Source organism: Cottoperca gobio, chromosome 4, assembly GCF_900634415.1.
Source record: "Cottoperca gobio chromosome 4, fCotGob3.1, whole genome shotgun sequence".
Classification (NCBI taxonomy): Eukaryota; Metazoa; Chordata; class Actinopteri; order Perciformes; family Bovichtidae; genus Cottoperca; species Cottoperca gobio.
The window spans coordinates 22,143,308-22,158,901 of NC_041358.1; the positions used below are offsets into that span (position 1 = coordinate 22,143,308).

Genomic DNA, 15,594 nt, shown 5'->3' on the forward strand with positions numbered 1-15,594 from the left:
TCCACAGTATGTGTGTGCATGCGGGTATATGCATGCGAGCAGGCACACACACACACACACACACACACACACACACACACACATACACACACACACACACACACACACAAACACAAACACAAACACACAAAAACATACAAAAACACAGTAAAAAGAGAGGCAAGCAAAGAAAGTCACTCCCACAAAGGGTCAAACACTTAAATACTTAATTAAGTGTAGTTGAGAAGATGCCTCATAAAGTGAACAGTGAATGCTACATGATGCAGGACAGCATCCGATGTTACAGTCACATCTGGTTAAACAGGCCAGAAATGTAGCTATTAATATATAGGCTTATGTGTAAAGACACATATGCATGAAAGTAACCACAGCATGCACACACTGTTTTACTTGAAACTACTTCTATAAAAGCGCTCTATGATCTCTATCTCGCTCACCCTCTCCATGTCTCTCCTCGCTTTTTAAAATCTGCTTATTAAACTGTCCACTCTCTGTTATTCTGTTAGCTTTGGCACAAAGAACAAATGTGTGTTTGTGTTTATGCACACAAAATGTATTTTGCGCATGTCTGTCTAGTTCACTCTTTGAAAATAAGAATGATTTAAGGTACAGGCAAACACTCTGGAAAACAACTGCAGTTAAACATAACTTTTAGTTTGTTTTGTTCTTGGTTTGAAAAATCAAATGTTTGTGCTTAGATTCAGCACTGTCGACTGAGAAACCCACATGCTGTCATCATGACCTCATGTGTGTTTACACTCTCAAAAACAAGTTGTATTTACAGATGTATAACAGAATATAATGTCAGAAGTTTTACTTTGAAAGTGGAAGTGGGGGTGGAGTGAGGCGGGAGGATGTGGAAGTGAGAGGGCGTTTTTAAACACTGCTTGGCAGAGTTTGGTCAGTGTGACCTGTAAACTCTGTGTTGAACCTTTCTCACAAAACCATCATTAATTACCATCTAGATCTGAGCACATGACATTTATTATCCTTTCAACAATAAAGAAAACTCAGTGTGATGACAGAAGCTTCGAGACCGAAGTCATAAACAGTAGCCAGATCAGGGTTTTTACTGGCAGATATCTGCTGTATTTCTACAATTTCAACCTCTCTTTGGTTCCTATTTGACTCTGTCTTTGCCCAGCAAATGTTGCTACTCTATTTCCTTGTTAAAAAATTCATTGACATAACAAAAACCACCAGAACAGTGGAGGGAGAGCTGGAGAAAGGCTTGCATGCTGGGATCAAAGAGGCCAAACCAGAGAGAGGGGACCACATGGCTTCCACAAAGCAGCACTTATCCAAAATCTGAACCGTCGCAGTCTGCAGCAAACATTACCCAAAACTCACACAATTCATTTTACAGTATTCACAAACTCTCGAATATGATCTCATTGCAGTCGGAGACTTGAATACAGTCACCCTAAATCATAGCACATGCAAATATGAGATGCGGTTTGCTGCACACACCTGGGTTGACCTGTGATGTGACGGCTGCTAACAAGTAGAGGAGGATGAGCAGGAGGAAGGGAACGTCCCACAGGTGCTTCATCCCAAACACATGCACAGAGACCGGCTTCCAATCTGAAAGACAAGATGGACACAGCAGATTACGTAAATGTGTGGTACACAGTTTAATATATAGTTTGACCACAACACACTGTGAGAAATATCTCAGTGTGTTTAGAGGAACACATTTTATTTTATATTCACTGCTCTGTATTCATGGGAACCAAACATTTGTTTGCATATACAAGGGGAAAATAGTATTTTAATTGGAAGCATGTTTTTTATTCCACTCAATAAAAGACACAATAAATGCCACCAAACTGAAATTTCCATATATTTGTGCTTTATCACTCTATGAGAAAAAGACCTATTAAATTCTAACAGTTGTGATATTTCAATATCAGCCATACGAGACAGAAGAGTCTCAGTTCATATGCAATTAAAATGAAGCTTTTGTTTTCATTTATAATTTTACATATGACACACTAATTGTAGGAACAAATGCTGGATTAATAAATGATGGAGGAAGTGGAGAAAGAGACGTTGAGACACTGAGTCACAGACATGACTTCAGCTGCACAGACGCAGCGCCAACAAGCCGCCTCCGACTGACCACTTAGTCCAACAGCAGAGCAAAAACAACTAGTTTAAAAAAAAACAACGGACAAACAAGGACATACCCTTGGTAACTTCACATACAACTTTTCATATTTAATGTCGACAATGAGACGAGGATGTGTTTAGTTCTCCCCCACATTAGCAAAAAGCTTCCACTTAGTTTGCGTCACTTAAACAGCTCAGTGTATCTGATCATGACCGAGGTAACTACTTGGAGAAACCAGCAGGGCACTTTTACTGCTGCTCAAAGTCTCTGTTATATAAGTTTTATTGTTCACACTCTGTTAATTGCGTCTTATGCAGCAAAACTGTGCGGAAAAAGAGACACTTGATGTCTAGAAATCAAGTCTTCATTTTTAAGTTTAGTTGAAGTTTTCCGATGCGTTTGTGTTTTTTTTAGAAAGTATTTAATGATTGTGTATGTTTATTGTAGCGCAGGCGACAACTCTAATGTTAATACTAAAAGGCATTAACAAAGCAGGGTCATCTAAACCCAATTACACATGACACAAAACAAAACCACCAGAGCACTGTGGGAATTTTCACAGAGATACATCAGTGTGTGTGTGAGTGTGTGTGTGTGTGTGTCAGACGTTTCCTGGTCTTCATCACCAGCCAAAACCAACATTTCCCTGAAGTTTCCCCATTGAAATAACAGAAGGATCAGCAGCATGCTGTTAGGAGCTGCACTGCTCCGCTCTGGTCAATGGGAGACTGGACTACAGTGCAGGCCTTCATTCAAACGCTGTCCGATCTGCTGTCAGGGACTGTGCAGTATTGTTCTACATTAGTATTCCTAAAGTATCATCTCTATGCTTCTGTCTCGTTGCTCGTGTACACCAGGGGGTCTCCACCAGCAGTAACTCTGTCTGCTAACACTCCAGTTAACCTCTGTCCACATTAAGATCTGACATATATGTAGTGCAGGTTCACATATGCTGCACTCTGCCTTTGGGAAACAAATCCAGACCTGTTGATTTTGAGGAGTATGCCAAAATGTACTCTTGTAATTTTTGACCAGCAGGCTTGATTTTGTAAAGATACCTGATTTTTTCAGCTTTCCACATTGCCTGGGCATTTGGAAATATGAGATTTTTTATATTTCTGGTTTGTTTTTCTCCAAAAATAAGTACTTGGGATAAAAATGTGTTCTCTGAAGTCTCTTGAGTTAATAGCCAAATGCTCTGGCTTTAAAGTAATCCTGTAAAACGATCTCAAACTAATCTCGTGCGACCAGTGTTGATGCTCCACCCACTGAATTTTGTGACACTAATTAAGGTCTGACTTGCCTCTTTCCTTGTGCCTTAACACATAATCTTATTGCTTTTCTTACTTCCATTTCCTTCAGCTTCAGATTACAGCCACTTCCCACTGAGACGCCTTCACTAAACTTAACTCCTCTTGGCTTTTCATAGTTAATGAAACACAAACACCTGATGCCTTGTGTGCATTAAGAAGTCAAAAATGTGTTTACCATGTGCAAAAGAAAGTTGATGTAAAGGCTACTTGTGCTGTATTGGGGAGGAGAACTGAACTTTGGTTTGCAGACTCTTAAAGAACCTTAATGGTGTGTTTGCATGTTTTAGCTCATTTACTACAAACCACTGTACATTTTTGAATTAGTGCTCACCATTTTCCAAGGCATGCTGGGTCAGTCTCTCAGTCATCAACATGTTTTTGTCCAGAGTGAAATATATCCAAAAGTATTGGATTGATAATCATCAAATATAGCATAGACATGCATGGTTCTTAGAGGATAAATAAACAGGGAGACATTTCCACTTCTCCAACACTTGAATCAATGACAAAATCAATAAAATAAAATGAATGATCAAACTCATGTCAGCCTCAGCTGCACTTTGAGATCAATAACATAACATGTTATTAAGCTTTTATTATACTTATGTTAAATGTTAACATGGCAAAGCATTCAGCTCAGAGGATAACGGATGCTGACAGACGTTTATCTTTACAAAGTTAAAACACTATCAGAGTCGGAGTCTGAGATGCACTAAAGAGGCCACCATAATAAGAAAATCTTGTTTAATTTAGATAACAACATGGCCTTTGCTCTGGTGCTACCTTCAAGCCAAATATGTTTGGATTGGAAGTGGTAAGGATCTAAGATGAGCAAAGTTGTATCTTCATTTTTCAGCTGTCCGGCAATTTTGTTTTCTGGTATGCATTGCGTGAGCATCACAGGCATGGATTACCTATCTCGAGTAAATGTGGGCTCTCTCCATGTTGATTTTAATATTAGCATGTGCTAACAACTGTGGCAGCCTAGGAAAAATGTTTTTATCAATTTTAAATCCTATGGTAGTATTTGGGAAGTGTCTGGCTGTAATATAAACTGTATGTAATTTATAGAAAAAGGGCTCAATTGGTGTGAAAATAAGCCCCTCCTTAAATGATTCATACAAGATATTATTTAAGACGTGTTTCGCATGGTTTTATGTTTTTTGTTAAAGCTGCAAATACGAGATCCAAGTCATTGAGTGTCCTCATACTTTGAGTGTAGGTTACGTTGAGTGTACCATAAGGTCAACACAAGAAGCTATCTAGATGGTCATGGTTTAGTGATTGTGAAAATGTGCAAATGCATTTCCTGTCTATCACTTGTATTACTATGACCTCCTATGGATCCAGCTGTGTTCTCAATACCTATATGAAGTGAACAGCTGTTATTCCACCTCACCGGTCGCAGTTATAGTAACGTCAGATCAGTCAGCAGCGGTGGAGTAACAGAAACAGGTTCACAGTTCTGGAAACTTCTCTCCGTTCTCGTCTTACAGGAACACAGCAGGAAAAACTTATTCATGTCCTATCTCGGTTTCCAAAAGTGTCTACTCCAGGATTTTTTCCTTTTCACTTTCAAAGACATATTTCAAACTTTTTAAGGGAAAAACTGTAATAAACTTATGAAAACATTGTCAAATCATCTGAAGGTTTACATTTCACACTTACTGTGTATTTATCTCAAAAGTGTTCATAGCATTTTATTTATTATGCTCTTGCTTTCATCAAACTTGACTTCTTCCACACAGAAGTCTCATTTCATAATGAACCTTATACCGACAAGTAGTTGCAACTACATGCTTGAAAGTGGACATTGCTCTTTAAAATTCATTTAGACAGCTACACCTTGCAGTAAGACAGGTTTTGCTGAACTGAAAACACGAGCAGTAACAGTAAAAGAGAGATGGGGGGATTGGAGACAGAGGACCGCAACTAGGACCAGCTGCACAAACCCTTCAGTGGTGAATTTATTCTCAAAGCTCCTGAGAGACGAAGCAGGAAAAAGACAGAAGCCTTCCCCACCTGTGTGTCAGACCAGAGCACAGAGAGACACAGTAGGTTCAACCTCTCTGCATGCCCTTCTAATTAAACATGCAGGAGCACATACTGTGGGCTAGTGATGCTGAAGTAATGCTAGGTTTCTTTCTGAAAAATGTCTGGTATTTTAATGCTGATTAAACAATTAATTCAGCAACGACCAGCACATATTAACAGGCAAAATGTTGGATATCGCTGGTCTGAGGTAAACTGGGTCCAACAGTTTCTGAGTGTTGGGCTCAACAGCAGCCAGTCAAAGCTAAACTGGTACAAGGAGAGCCGCTGGGGGAAATAGGAGAGGGTGAGATGGGGGGAGAAATGCAATGTTTCAGGGGAGTAAAGATGACACTCTTTTCTCCTCTCATAGACACTACATGTTACATTTACACATATTTTTGTGACTAGATCTCTGTACACTACGAACTCTTCCCCATATAATGTTGCACATTTCTGCACAATACTATCAGCGTGAAAACTGCACAGCTCTTCACCTTTTAATTCAGATATACTATACATATTTTTGTAATTTTATACCTGCTAAACATCGGCACGTAAGCATCGTCAATGTAAGCATGTTAGCATGCTTACATTAGCTTCCCAGAGCTGCGAGCATGGCTGTAGACTCTTAGTCTTTAGTTCTTCTTCTTTTAACATTCCCTATTAACATTGTCACATTTTGTTAAACAAATCAAATAACTCCTATATATAAACAAACACAGTGAGATGTGTGGAGAACATATAGCCTCAGACAGAGCTGGGTCAAGTCTGGACTGAAATTCAACGTTATGTGAAAAAAATTAAAACCGAGTCTGATCTCATATCTTTCATACAGCTAACCTTCATGAACGTCTATACCACAACACGGCTCACTCCAGGGTCACATTTATCAAAATAAACTAAAGTCAGGTCCACTGACACTTCGAAAGGCTTTCAGAAAAGGATAAAAAAATAAACTGAAAGTGTATTAAGCAATCAAAACAAAGTCCTTTAAAAGTAGAGAAGCTTGTCTGACACATTTCAAAAGTCCAAGGGAGCATTTTAGAAACTTGTTCAAAAACTTAGAAACAAAGGAAGAAGATGAGAAGACGCAGACAAATGAGAAAAATAGTGTTTGTGTGTTTTTCTTTCCTGTATCTTCAATGCGTGTGTATCTAGCAATGTAAGCTTAAATTGATGCATGCATTGTATTTGTAGTCGAACATTTAGAGGAAAAAGAAAATCTATTTGAGCATACTTGTATTAATATATATTAATAATAACACTTAGACCTACTTTTCTAAATCCCAAAATCTTTTCATAACTGAGAATATATTATATAGCATGACAGCCGATTACAGTCCTGTGACTTTCTCCCAGAGGATCGCGTGTAAAATAAAAAACATATGTGGTAAATGATACCAAATGTGGTGGCAAATGACTGTATCTACTGTACCAGTGGGAGTTATGGCATGACCTTTTACATTAAACACAATATCTGACATGTCAGTTACTCACTCACTGACTAATATCTGTCGGTAGATGTAACCACAGATATGTTAAAGTTCTCAGTCACAATCTGGACGGACATTACAGACACAACAAACTTTGACTGGACCTTTGTGTGAATCCAGGTTATTATAAAACACCAAATGTTGATAGGCAGCAAGCAGAGTTGATTGTGTCAACGTGGAGCAGAAAGTTCCTGAATAGACTATTCACTTGAATTTCTACTTCTGGGGGGGGGAAAACAGTCTGTGCCCCATAAATATCAGCTCCCTCTCGGCATGTTCAGGAAGTGGTGAAGGACAGATACTCCCCTCAGAAACCCACAGAGCTCAACCAAGAAACACACCTGTACTGTACTGTATTTTTGAATCAGAAGGACATATTAAATGCATTGGAGATTCACCGATTAGTTTCTAAATTATAGGAAAGCTCATAAATAACGATGCAACTTTAATTAAGACTTCACACACAGACATTTACAGGTCATTTCGCAGATGCTCTTATCCAGAGCGACTTACAGTGAACAACTACACTACTACAGGGACAGTCCCCCTGGAGCAACTCAGGGTTAAGTACCTTGTTCAGGAGCACAATGGTGGCAGTCCAGGTATTGAACTCACAACCTTCTGGTGTTGTATTTGGTAGCCGAACCACTAGACCACTAGGACACCCACCTCTTTCTTGTCTTACAACTCTAGAAACACTCTCATGCATTCAGTAATTCGCTCGCTGCCGTGTCCTCCGGCGGTTTTTATTTTGCTTTCCCAGGCTTTCTTGTTTGTATAAATAAATCAGATTTTCTTTGGAGGGTCGAGCCCAGCACATAGTAACGTTGGTGCACCACGAGGTCCTGCACCCTGGGAAAGCCTGTAAAGTCAACACTCAGGTTTACCTGGCTCTGTTCCCGGCCTCTGTCTATATCACATATACACAAACACACAGCAGAGTCAACACTTGGGGCTTTACCTTGAGCCTCTGCAAAAGAGCGAGCAACCAGTGGAGGGTCAAGAACAACTGAATGGTTCACCATCGAGCCACCGAAGACTGTCTCACGGGTGGGAGACACGAAGGTGCGAGGCTACCAACAAGACTACATCTCTTCATTCATAATCATAACGCTCAAACGTAGGTCATAATTTCTGTTACTTCTGTGACTTCAAATGTGAAATATAATTACAATACTTTCACATAACAGTGTGACAAGTTAATTTCACTGCAGTGTGTTTTACTTGTTACAGCTGCATTTATTGTCAAGAGATTCTCCAGTCCATCATTGCCGTTCTAACTGATTTGAAATCCAATTTATGTTTTTAACTTGACAAGACCAAGAGTCATGCTAGCAACTCTGTGAGCCTGTAATCTACTTAAGTACAGCAGAGCTAAATGCTAACGTCAGCATGCTAACATGCTCGCAATGAAACTGCTAACATGCTGGTGTTTAACAGGTAGCTATAGGCTAATGTTTACCATGTTCACCATCTTAGTTACGTATGTTAGCATGCTAACATGCTCACAATGAAACTGCTAACATGCTGATGTTTAACAAGTATAATGTTTACCATGTTCACCATCTTAGTTACGTATGTTAGCATGCTAACATGCTCACAATGAAACTGCTAACATGCTGATGTTTAACAAGTATAATGTTTACCATGTTCACCATCTTAGTTACGTATGTTAGCATGCTAACATGCTCACAATGAAACTGCTAACATGCTGATGTTCACCATCTTAGTTAGCCTACGTATGTTAGCATGCTAAAACATTTGCTAATTAGCTCCAAACACCAAGTTCAGCTGAGGCTGATATTTGGTTAAAGTATTGAACAAATTAGAATTTTAACCTGAAGATGGTGCTAAGTGAAAGTTGAGGGACGATAAATCTTGATAAATCTTTTGGCTACAAATCCACACAAATATTAAAATACTGTATTACACCAGATTACAAATGCGGAAGTAACCAATGAGCCAATTATAACTTTCCCTAATTCCCAACTATTTGGGAAATGTGTTCGATGCTGTAATGGTATAAAGGTATACCACATGACTGCTTACATTTCTTAACAGGGACCACAGAATAAGTCAATTGTATTTATTTGAAAAGCTCAATATCATAAATCATACATTTTCTTCAGGGGGCTATACAATCAGGTACCGCAAACGACACCCTCTGTCCTTTTCGACCCTTGCTTGTGTGTTGTGTCAAGTTTTTCTGGTGCCTTAAATTTAATGTGTGGGGCGTCGGGGGCCTGGTGGTAAAGACCCATACCATATAACCACAACATCCCCGGTTCAGTTGCAGATGGGGAAGTTTGTGGCCCAAAAATGACATAAAATGCATTGCCCCTCTTAAATAACCTATAAATGATGGCAAACATTATGCTGGGTGTATGAGCTGCTGAAGACAAGGCAGATCTTATTTGCACATGGTTAAATAATATCAACAACTATTCTTACTTAGTTCAGATCTACTTCCTAAACCCATACATCATGCCTTAGCCTCATAGCTATAAACTACAAATACAGTATATATATAAGGGTGTGTGTGTGTGTTTATGTGCACGGTTGGTGCTGGGGATAATTATTATACAGTGTGCCCATATGCTGCGCACCGTAACCATCTACATCTGCTTTCTATTATATCCCCTTGTTTCTCCCTGAAGGCTATAACATAGCATCACAGATATTTTATTTTTATGGGAATGCGTGAAATCCAAATCACATTTCCCAATCAGACCCAGGTGGAGCCATGTAAACACACAGCAGTAAAATCTGAGAATGAGGTGCACGCACATACACAAAAGGCATGCACGCACGCACACACACACACACACACACACACATACGCACACGCACACATGTAATTAAATGCTCTTGACTGGAAGAGAAAACGTTGCAGAAACAATCCTCTATTGTCTGGTTAAGATGTGACACCTGGGGAGAAGTGTTCCAGTCTACACGTTTAATTGTAGGATATCTTACACCACATATGCACATGTAATGATATACAAGGCAGATTTCGAGTGTTGCTCCATGATAGAGAGTGGATAAAAACAAGACTGTGCTGCGTAAGCAATAGTTTTACAGTAACATGAAACTACTGCTGAGGCTGCAGTGCTTTAAATCCATCTGGTGAATCTTGTGATGAAGCAGAGGTTAAGGTCTGAGGTTTGTCTTTAACACTGTAACTGCTCTTGTTGAGGTTCGGCCAGGAGCACACCTGCTTTAGCTCCTCACTGATGGTGTTATCAGGGCTCTATAATTGCCGGAGGACATGAACTGTTCACGCCAGTCTACAGGTGCCTGTAAAGACTGATGCTTAGAGGCCACAAGGGAGAGAGAACGTGAGAAACTGCCCGAGAGCTCTACCAAAGACTCGTAACTGTTCATTGTGAATGTATTGTGCAGTGACAAGGGTTTTGTTCCTTATGTAAGGGGAGCAGCATCAAATCTTTGACTGGAACATTTTGATTGAATATCCAGGCCCGGAACTGTACAGCTACACTGTCAGATTGGAAAAACACTGGTTCATGCCAAGAAGCTCTTTTTTTTCCATTTCCCTCCATTAAAGCAGAAGTCCATCCCCTGCACGCTCCTTAAATCAAGAGCATTTGTGCATTCAGCTACGACCAGAAGCGCTTTCTTCAATTTCCGCAGAGAAAGTACACCTGTATTCTTTAACTAAGCATATAATGACACAACAAATATCAGCAATATGCATTCACCGATTTTAAAACTAAGTGAAGAAGCTTTGTTGAGGACAATATCACGTTATATACTGTTGTGTACAAAGGTATTGTCAGCTAAATGTGACTAAAGTGTGTGTTATCTTTTGTGATAACGAAAGTAAGGCCCTTAAACAGGTCACAAATATCTGAGGGGTCATGGGATGATGAGTGGAGTAGGACGAAGAAAAAAAGAAGTGTGTCAGATTTTTGTCTTTTCTCTGACTATCAAACTATCAGACTACTTACTCGCCTCTTTGGTTGGACAACTTATAGACATCTGAATCTGGACAATGGACCCCAGCCAGTCACTGCTTTTTTTATTGCGATTCACAAGACAAAAATGATGGAAATCACTGGTTAAATGTGTAGAAATGCACTGTATTTTATATGCTTATCATGTGTTTCTTATGTAAAATCTCAAATACATTATTTCCATATAAAATGTAGTGCAAGTATCTCAAAATAAAATAAAAGCACAGTTCTCGAGGGAATATACTTTACACCACAGCTAACACACAAATCCACTTCAGACATTCAAATATAACAACAACAGAGCAGATAGTAACATTTCTATTATAAATGTTGTCCATACAGGCGGATACGTCAGCAGAGACAACTCATTCACTGCCCAGGCTGTCGTTTGTACACAGTGGCAGCCTGGAGCACGTCATGAGGTCCTTTTGATGTTAAAATATATTACCTCAGATCTTCCCTGACAGCCTGTAATCAGGGAAGACAGGGGGAACTCAGAGACAAACAAACAAACATAAAGAGACAGCCGCTTGTAAACAGGAGAGAGAGAATGAGGAATGACTGAGGCCACAAGTGCAAACACAGAGGAGGATTTTAGCCACTTGACGACTGCGTGTTAATGTGTATGTGCTGTGTAAATACTATTTTTAAGTACAATTTTTGAGGTACTTGTACTTTACTTTCCATTTTTAGACATTTACTTTCCATTTTTAGACATTACTACACTACATTTTAGAGGCAAATATTGTACTTTTTACCAAACCACATTTATTTGATAACTTTCGTTACTTTGCAGATTAAAATAATTATTGCTAAATAAACTCATAGGTTAATCTACCCAGCAGTATATTAAGTAATAAAAACTAGCCTCACCTTTTACAAGCTGCAACATTAAAGTGATTATTACACGCATCTACAGCTAGCATATAATCCAGCACTATAGTATACATTATTCTGAAACAGGTCTTCTGCATAATGAGTACATACTTTTGTACTTTTACTTTAACCTGTAACAGACTATTTTACACTGCAGTATTGTTGCATGTGCACATCTTCTCGCTCCTCTACTATTTTTGTGTGTGTGTGTGATTTGAGCAGCCTTCTCTGTAGTCTGAATGATAGCAGCAACCTGATATTTACTTCATTAATTATTCCAAAATGGAAAATATCACAGAAGAAATGTCCTTTTTGGCATATTTCCTGTCACTGGAGCTAAATCTAAATCAGAGACAAACAACTAATTCAAGCTCAGAAATAAGAGGGAGAAAAGTGCAGTCTGCTTTAGGCTACGAGTAACCTAATCCCCCTCAAATGGTAGGTGATGAGTGGGGTGCTGGTTTGGGCAGGGTCGAAGTTCAAGCACGTGCGGGATACAAAGTCAACAGTATTTAAGGGATGATGTTCCCTGAAATCCTGCTATTTATACCAAATTACAGCATGCACCTCAGCTAGCGAGTGCACAGCTGGTTTTCTCTTGCCAGAGGCATTGATTTGAAAACTCTTCCAATCAAACAACGTCTGCGTTGAGTTACAGCTGAGCTAAGTAAGCACCGGGTGCCTCCAGTGCAGTGTTTTGAATGTGGGGTTGAAATTACAGACTTTGCTGTGGTGTGTGATTAGCGTCTGTATGTGAGGATGTCAGTGAGCCTTCCGAACTTCGGAGGGAAGGGCTGCTAATTGAAATGACATGTCAGAAAGATGCAGTGATAACTGTCCTACTCTCTCTCTCTCTCATTCTCTCTGACATTGAGTGTGTGTTTTAGCCTCTATATGTGTGTGCATCAAATATCAAATTACAGCCAGATAATGCGATGGCATTGGCTCAAATTCCCCTTGAACATTGTCTCCCTCTCTGTTTTCCAACTGTCTGGACAAATAAAAAACACTGAATGTGAGTACATTATGCACTCCCCTCTGACACCCACCACAGGCATTTCATATATTTCCCTGTCATAAGCAATAAGTCCTCCATTCTGCTTTGACAAAGAGCTTTTTTACCCTGATAAAGATGGTTTCCTATTTACATCCAGCCAAGAGAGCACACAACAAAAAGGCCATAAGGAAAAATCCACGCCCGAATACTCTTATAGTGTCATAAATCATCAATCTGTGGTGGTCAGTGCGTTCCTGAACTTAATTTGTGGTCAAGTTTTGTAATTTCCCTTTTTGTTTTCCTCAGCTTGCTTTGTCTGCTCGTGCTTTCATTACTTCTTTGTTCCTCAGGATTCGGACGCTGCACAGAGAAAATAAAGGCTGCACTCGGGTGAAGAGAGGAGAACTGATAGTGGAAGAAGAGTAGATACAATAAGTGAGATACAATAAGTTACACTCCTCATTAAAATCACAATGCATCATGACCCTGTGCCTCATTCTTCTTAACCAGCTGGGGATTTCTACTGAATACAAAATGTTTACTATTGATGTTTTAGATATCTAAACAGAGACATTTTACACTTAATTGTAGCTGAAGAAAATACGCTGAAATGACATCATGTCATCTACAGTACTTTTGTGACTTGTCCAAAGTACATTCACAAAAGGTTTAACAGTGTTTAAGCAATTTAAGGAAGAGTTTCTCTTAACTATGGTTAAAAACGTATTTGCTGTTCCACATAGTATAGTGGACACTTGAACTAAAAACTAAATAAACAACCTGCCTGCAAGCAACTAATGATTATAAATATATACGTTCATATTATTTAATTAACAATTTCATTTCTGAAACTGGAAACAAAAAATGTTAAACTTTGACTATGATCAGATGCACAAACAGTCCTTTCCTTGACTTATGAGTGGTCAAATACTCGGAAACACACACACACACACACACACACACACACACACACACACACACACACGCACACACACGCACACACACACACACACACACACACACACACACACAGTGGCACCTGACCTCAGAATCACCTTGACCTCTCTATAACAACTACTCCATTGATCATTGCCTCCTCTCCTCTCCTCTCGCTTACTGTTCAAATTTCAGAGTTGTGAGCTCATACATATTCTTAACTCTTCACACCGCTCTTCTGTGTCGAGTCGAGTTACCAAATAACTTCAATGAGGTAGAAAAGCGGCCTCTGTGTGGACACCTACATACTACCTACGTAACACCTGCATGACACTGAGGAACACACACACCACCTCCACGACACACAAAAGCAGGACATGTACTGCAGGGACGGAAATCTTTTTCAAAGCTGTAACTTGAGTATTCCTCATTTCATCAGCTGACCACAATAAACCATAAATGAGTCAGTTGTTTAACTTTTCCAAAACATACTCCTGACTACCCCGCCACAATAAAGCAAACAAAAATGTTGCAAGGCATTCGAATGAGAGTCACATCATTTTTACATTACTTCTTCTGTCGCTTGTAAAAAGAAGAGCTTACATTTAAGAGACATTTGTGAGATGCAGTAAACACTCCAACCTCCAGACAGAATTACCCTTAAATACTTTAACATGTCTTTTCTTTGAACTTATTAAGGAAGGAGCTGAATTACATGCATCTATGGAATAAAAATATATTCTTTAAAGGGCTGAAAACATAATCTTCTGCTGGAGTTTTGATGCCATTTAGAAAGAGAAGCTTCCTTCATTCATATTATTTTCTTCAACCATGATTATTATTTGATGTGAAAAGGTGGGAATGAGCCTTAATCACAGCCAAGTATAACAGCGTATAATAATGGCTTCAGTTTGAAACAGCTGGATCTGCAGCAGAGCAGAGAGGAGTTTGAATCTGGCGTCGCTCTACTCTGCAGACTAGAAGAGTGGACAGCAGATCAGCAGCTACTTCACACAAAAGGTACAAGGAGTTCAAACATGCAGCTCAGGCTCCCACTATGAAATACTTCAAGCTACTCTCATGGGCTTTGGGAAAAGTGGTCACAGTTTGAAGTCCTAACTTTACAGTCCGCACGATGATATAAAACAGGAAAGAGTTGTGGTGAAACGTGTAAAAGATGACTTACTTCTTAGATGTCTTATCCTTTCAGACCATTTGTTCAGATTATTCCAGTGAGAGTCAGGACGGCTGGACGTTACAATCCGAGCCCTTCTCTCTCTTCACTCGCTCGCTCTCAGACCGTCAGTCGCCTTCACCAGGGCTCTCTGGGCTGATGTAAGACTCCCCTGCACATAGGAAAAAAAGAGAGGGAGAGGAGAGAGAGAGAGAGAGGGAGAGAGGGAGAGAGGGGGAGGCAGAAAAAAAAAACTTCACATTCTGTGGATTCTTGGGAAAATGCCAAAGTCCCAGAATTCCACATGCCACACATAAGGTTTCAATTAAAGCTGAATCCAACGCTCAATCAGAAAGCTTTCTTCCTCCTGAAAAGAGCCTTTCTTTTGACAGCTACAGGCTGAAGCACCCATAATTCAAGGTAACACTTGTGCTGTTGAACTCATTTCTCTGTCATTTTACGACAGATTTATAGAACTTAAAGTGTTTTTTGCTACTTTGTTACAATTTTTCAAATCAATCATGCATTCTTAGTTTATAGCGCTGGAAATACATGACTTTAAAGTGAAATACTGTCGATCTGATGAGCATGAAGAATATGATATGAATACAATACTGATCTTTGACTATGCTATACCCAAGTCTTTTTCCCCAGTGGCCCTAACACTGCAGTTTGTCACAGCCT

General features: G+C 39.5%; 1 protein-coding gene across 2 annotated transcripts in view; it reads right to left on the minus strand.

Annotated features, from left to right (window-relative positions):
* The window catches only part of ddr2a (discoidin domain receptor tyrosine kinase 2a), a 30,048-nt gene extending 14,995 nt beyond the window's left edge, over positions 1–15,053 (minus strand). For both annotated transcript variants that reach the window (XM_029429877.1, XM_029429876.1), the window contains exons 1-2: positions 14,923–15,053; positions 1,471–1,584 (exon numbers count right to left, since the gene is read on the minus strand). In XM_029429877.1, coding sequence (XP_029285737.1) covers positions 1,471–1,552 — 82 coding nt within the window. In that variant the 5' untranslated portion in view covers positions 1,553–1,584; positions 14,923–15,053. The remainder of the gene's footprint in view (positions 1–1,470; positions 1,585–14,922) is intronic.
* Between the last annotated feature and the right edge of the window lie 541 nt (positions 15,054–15,594).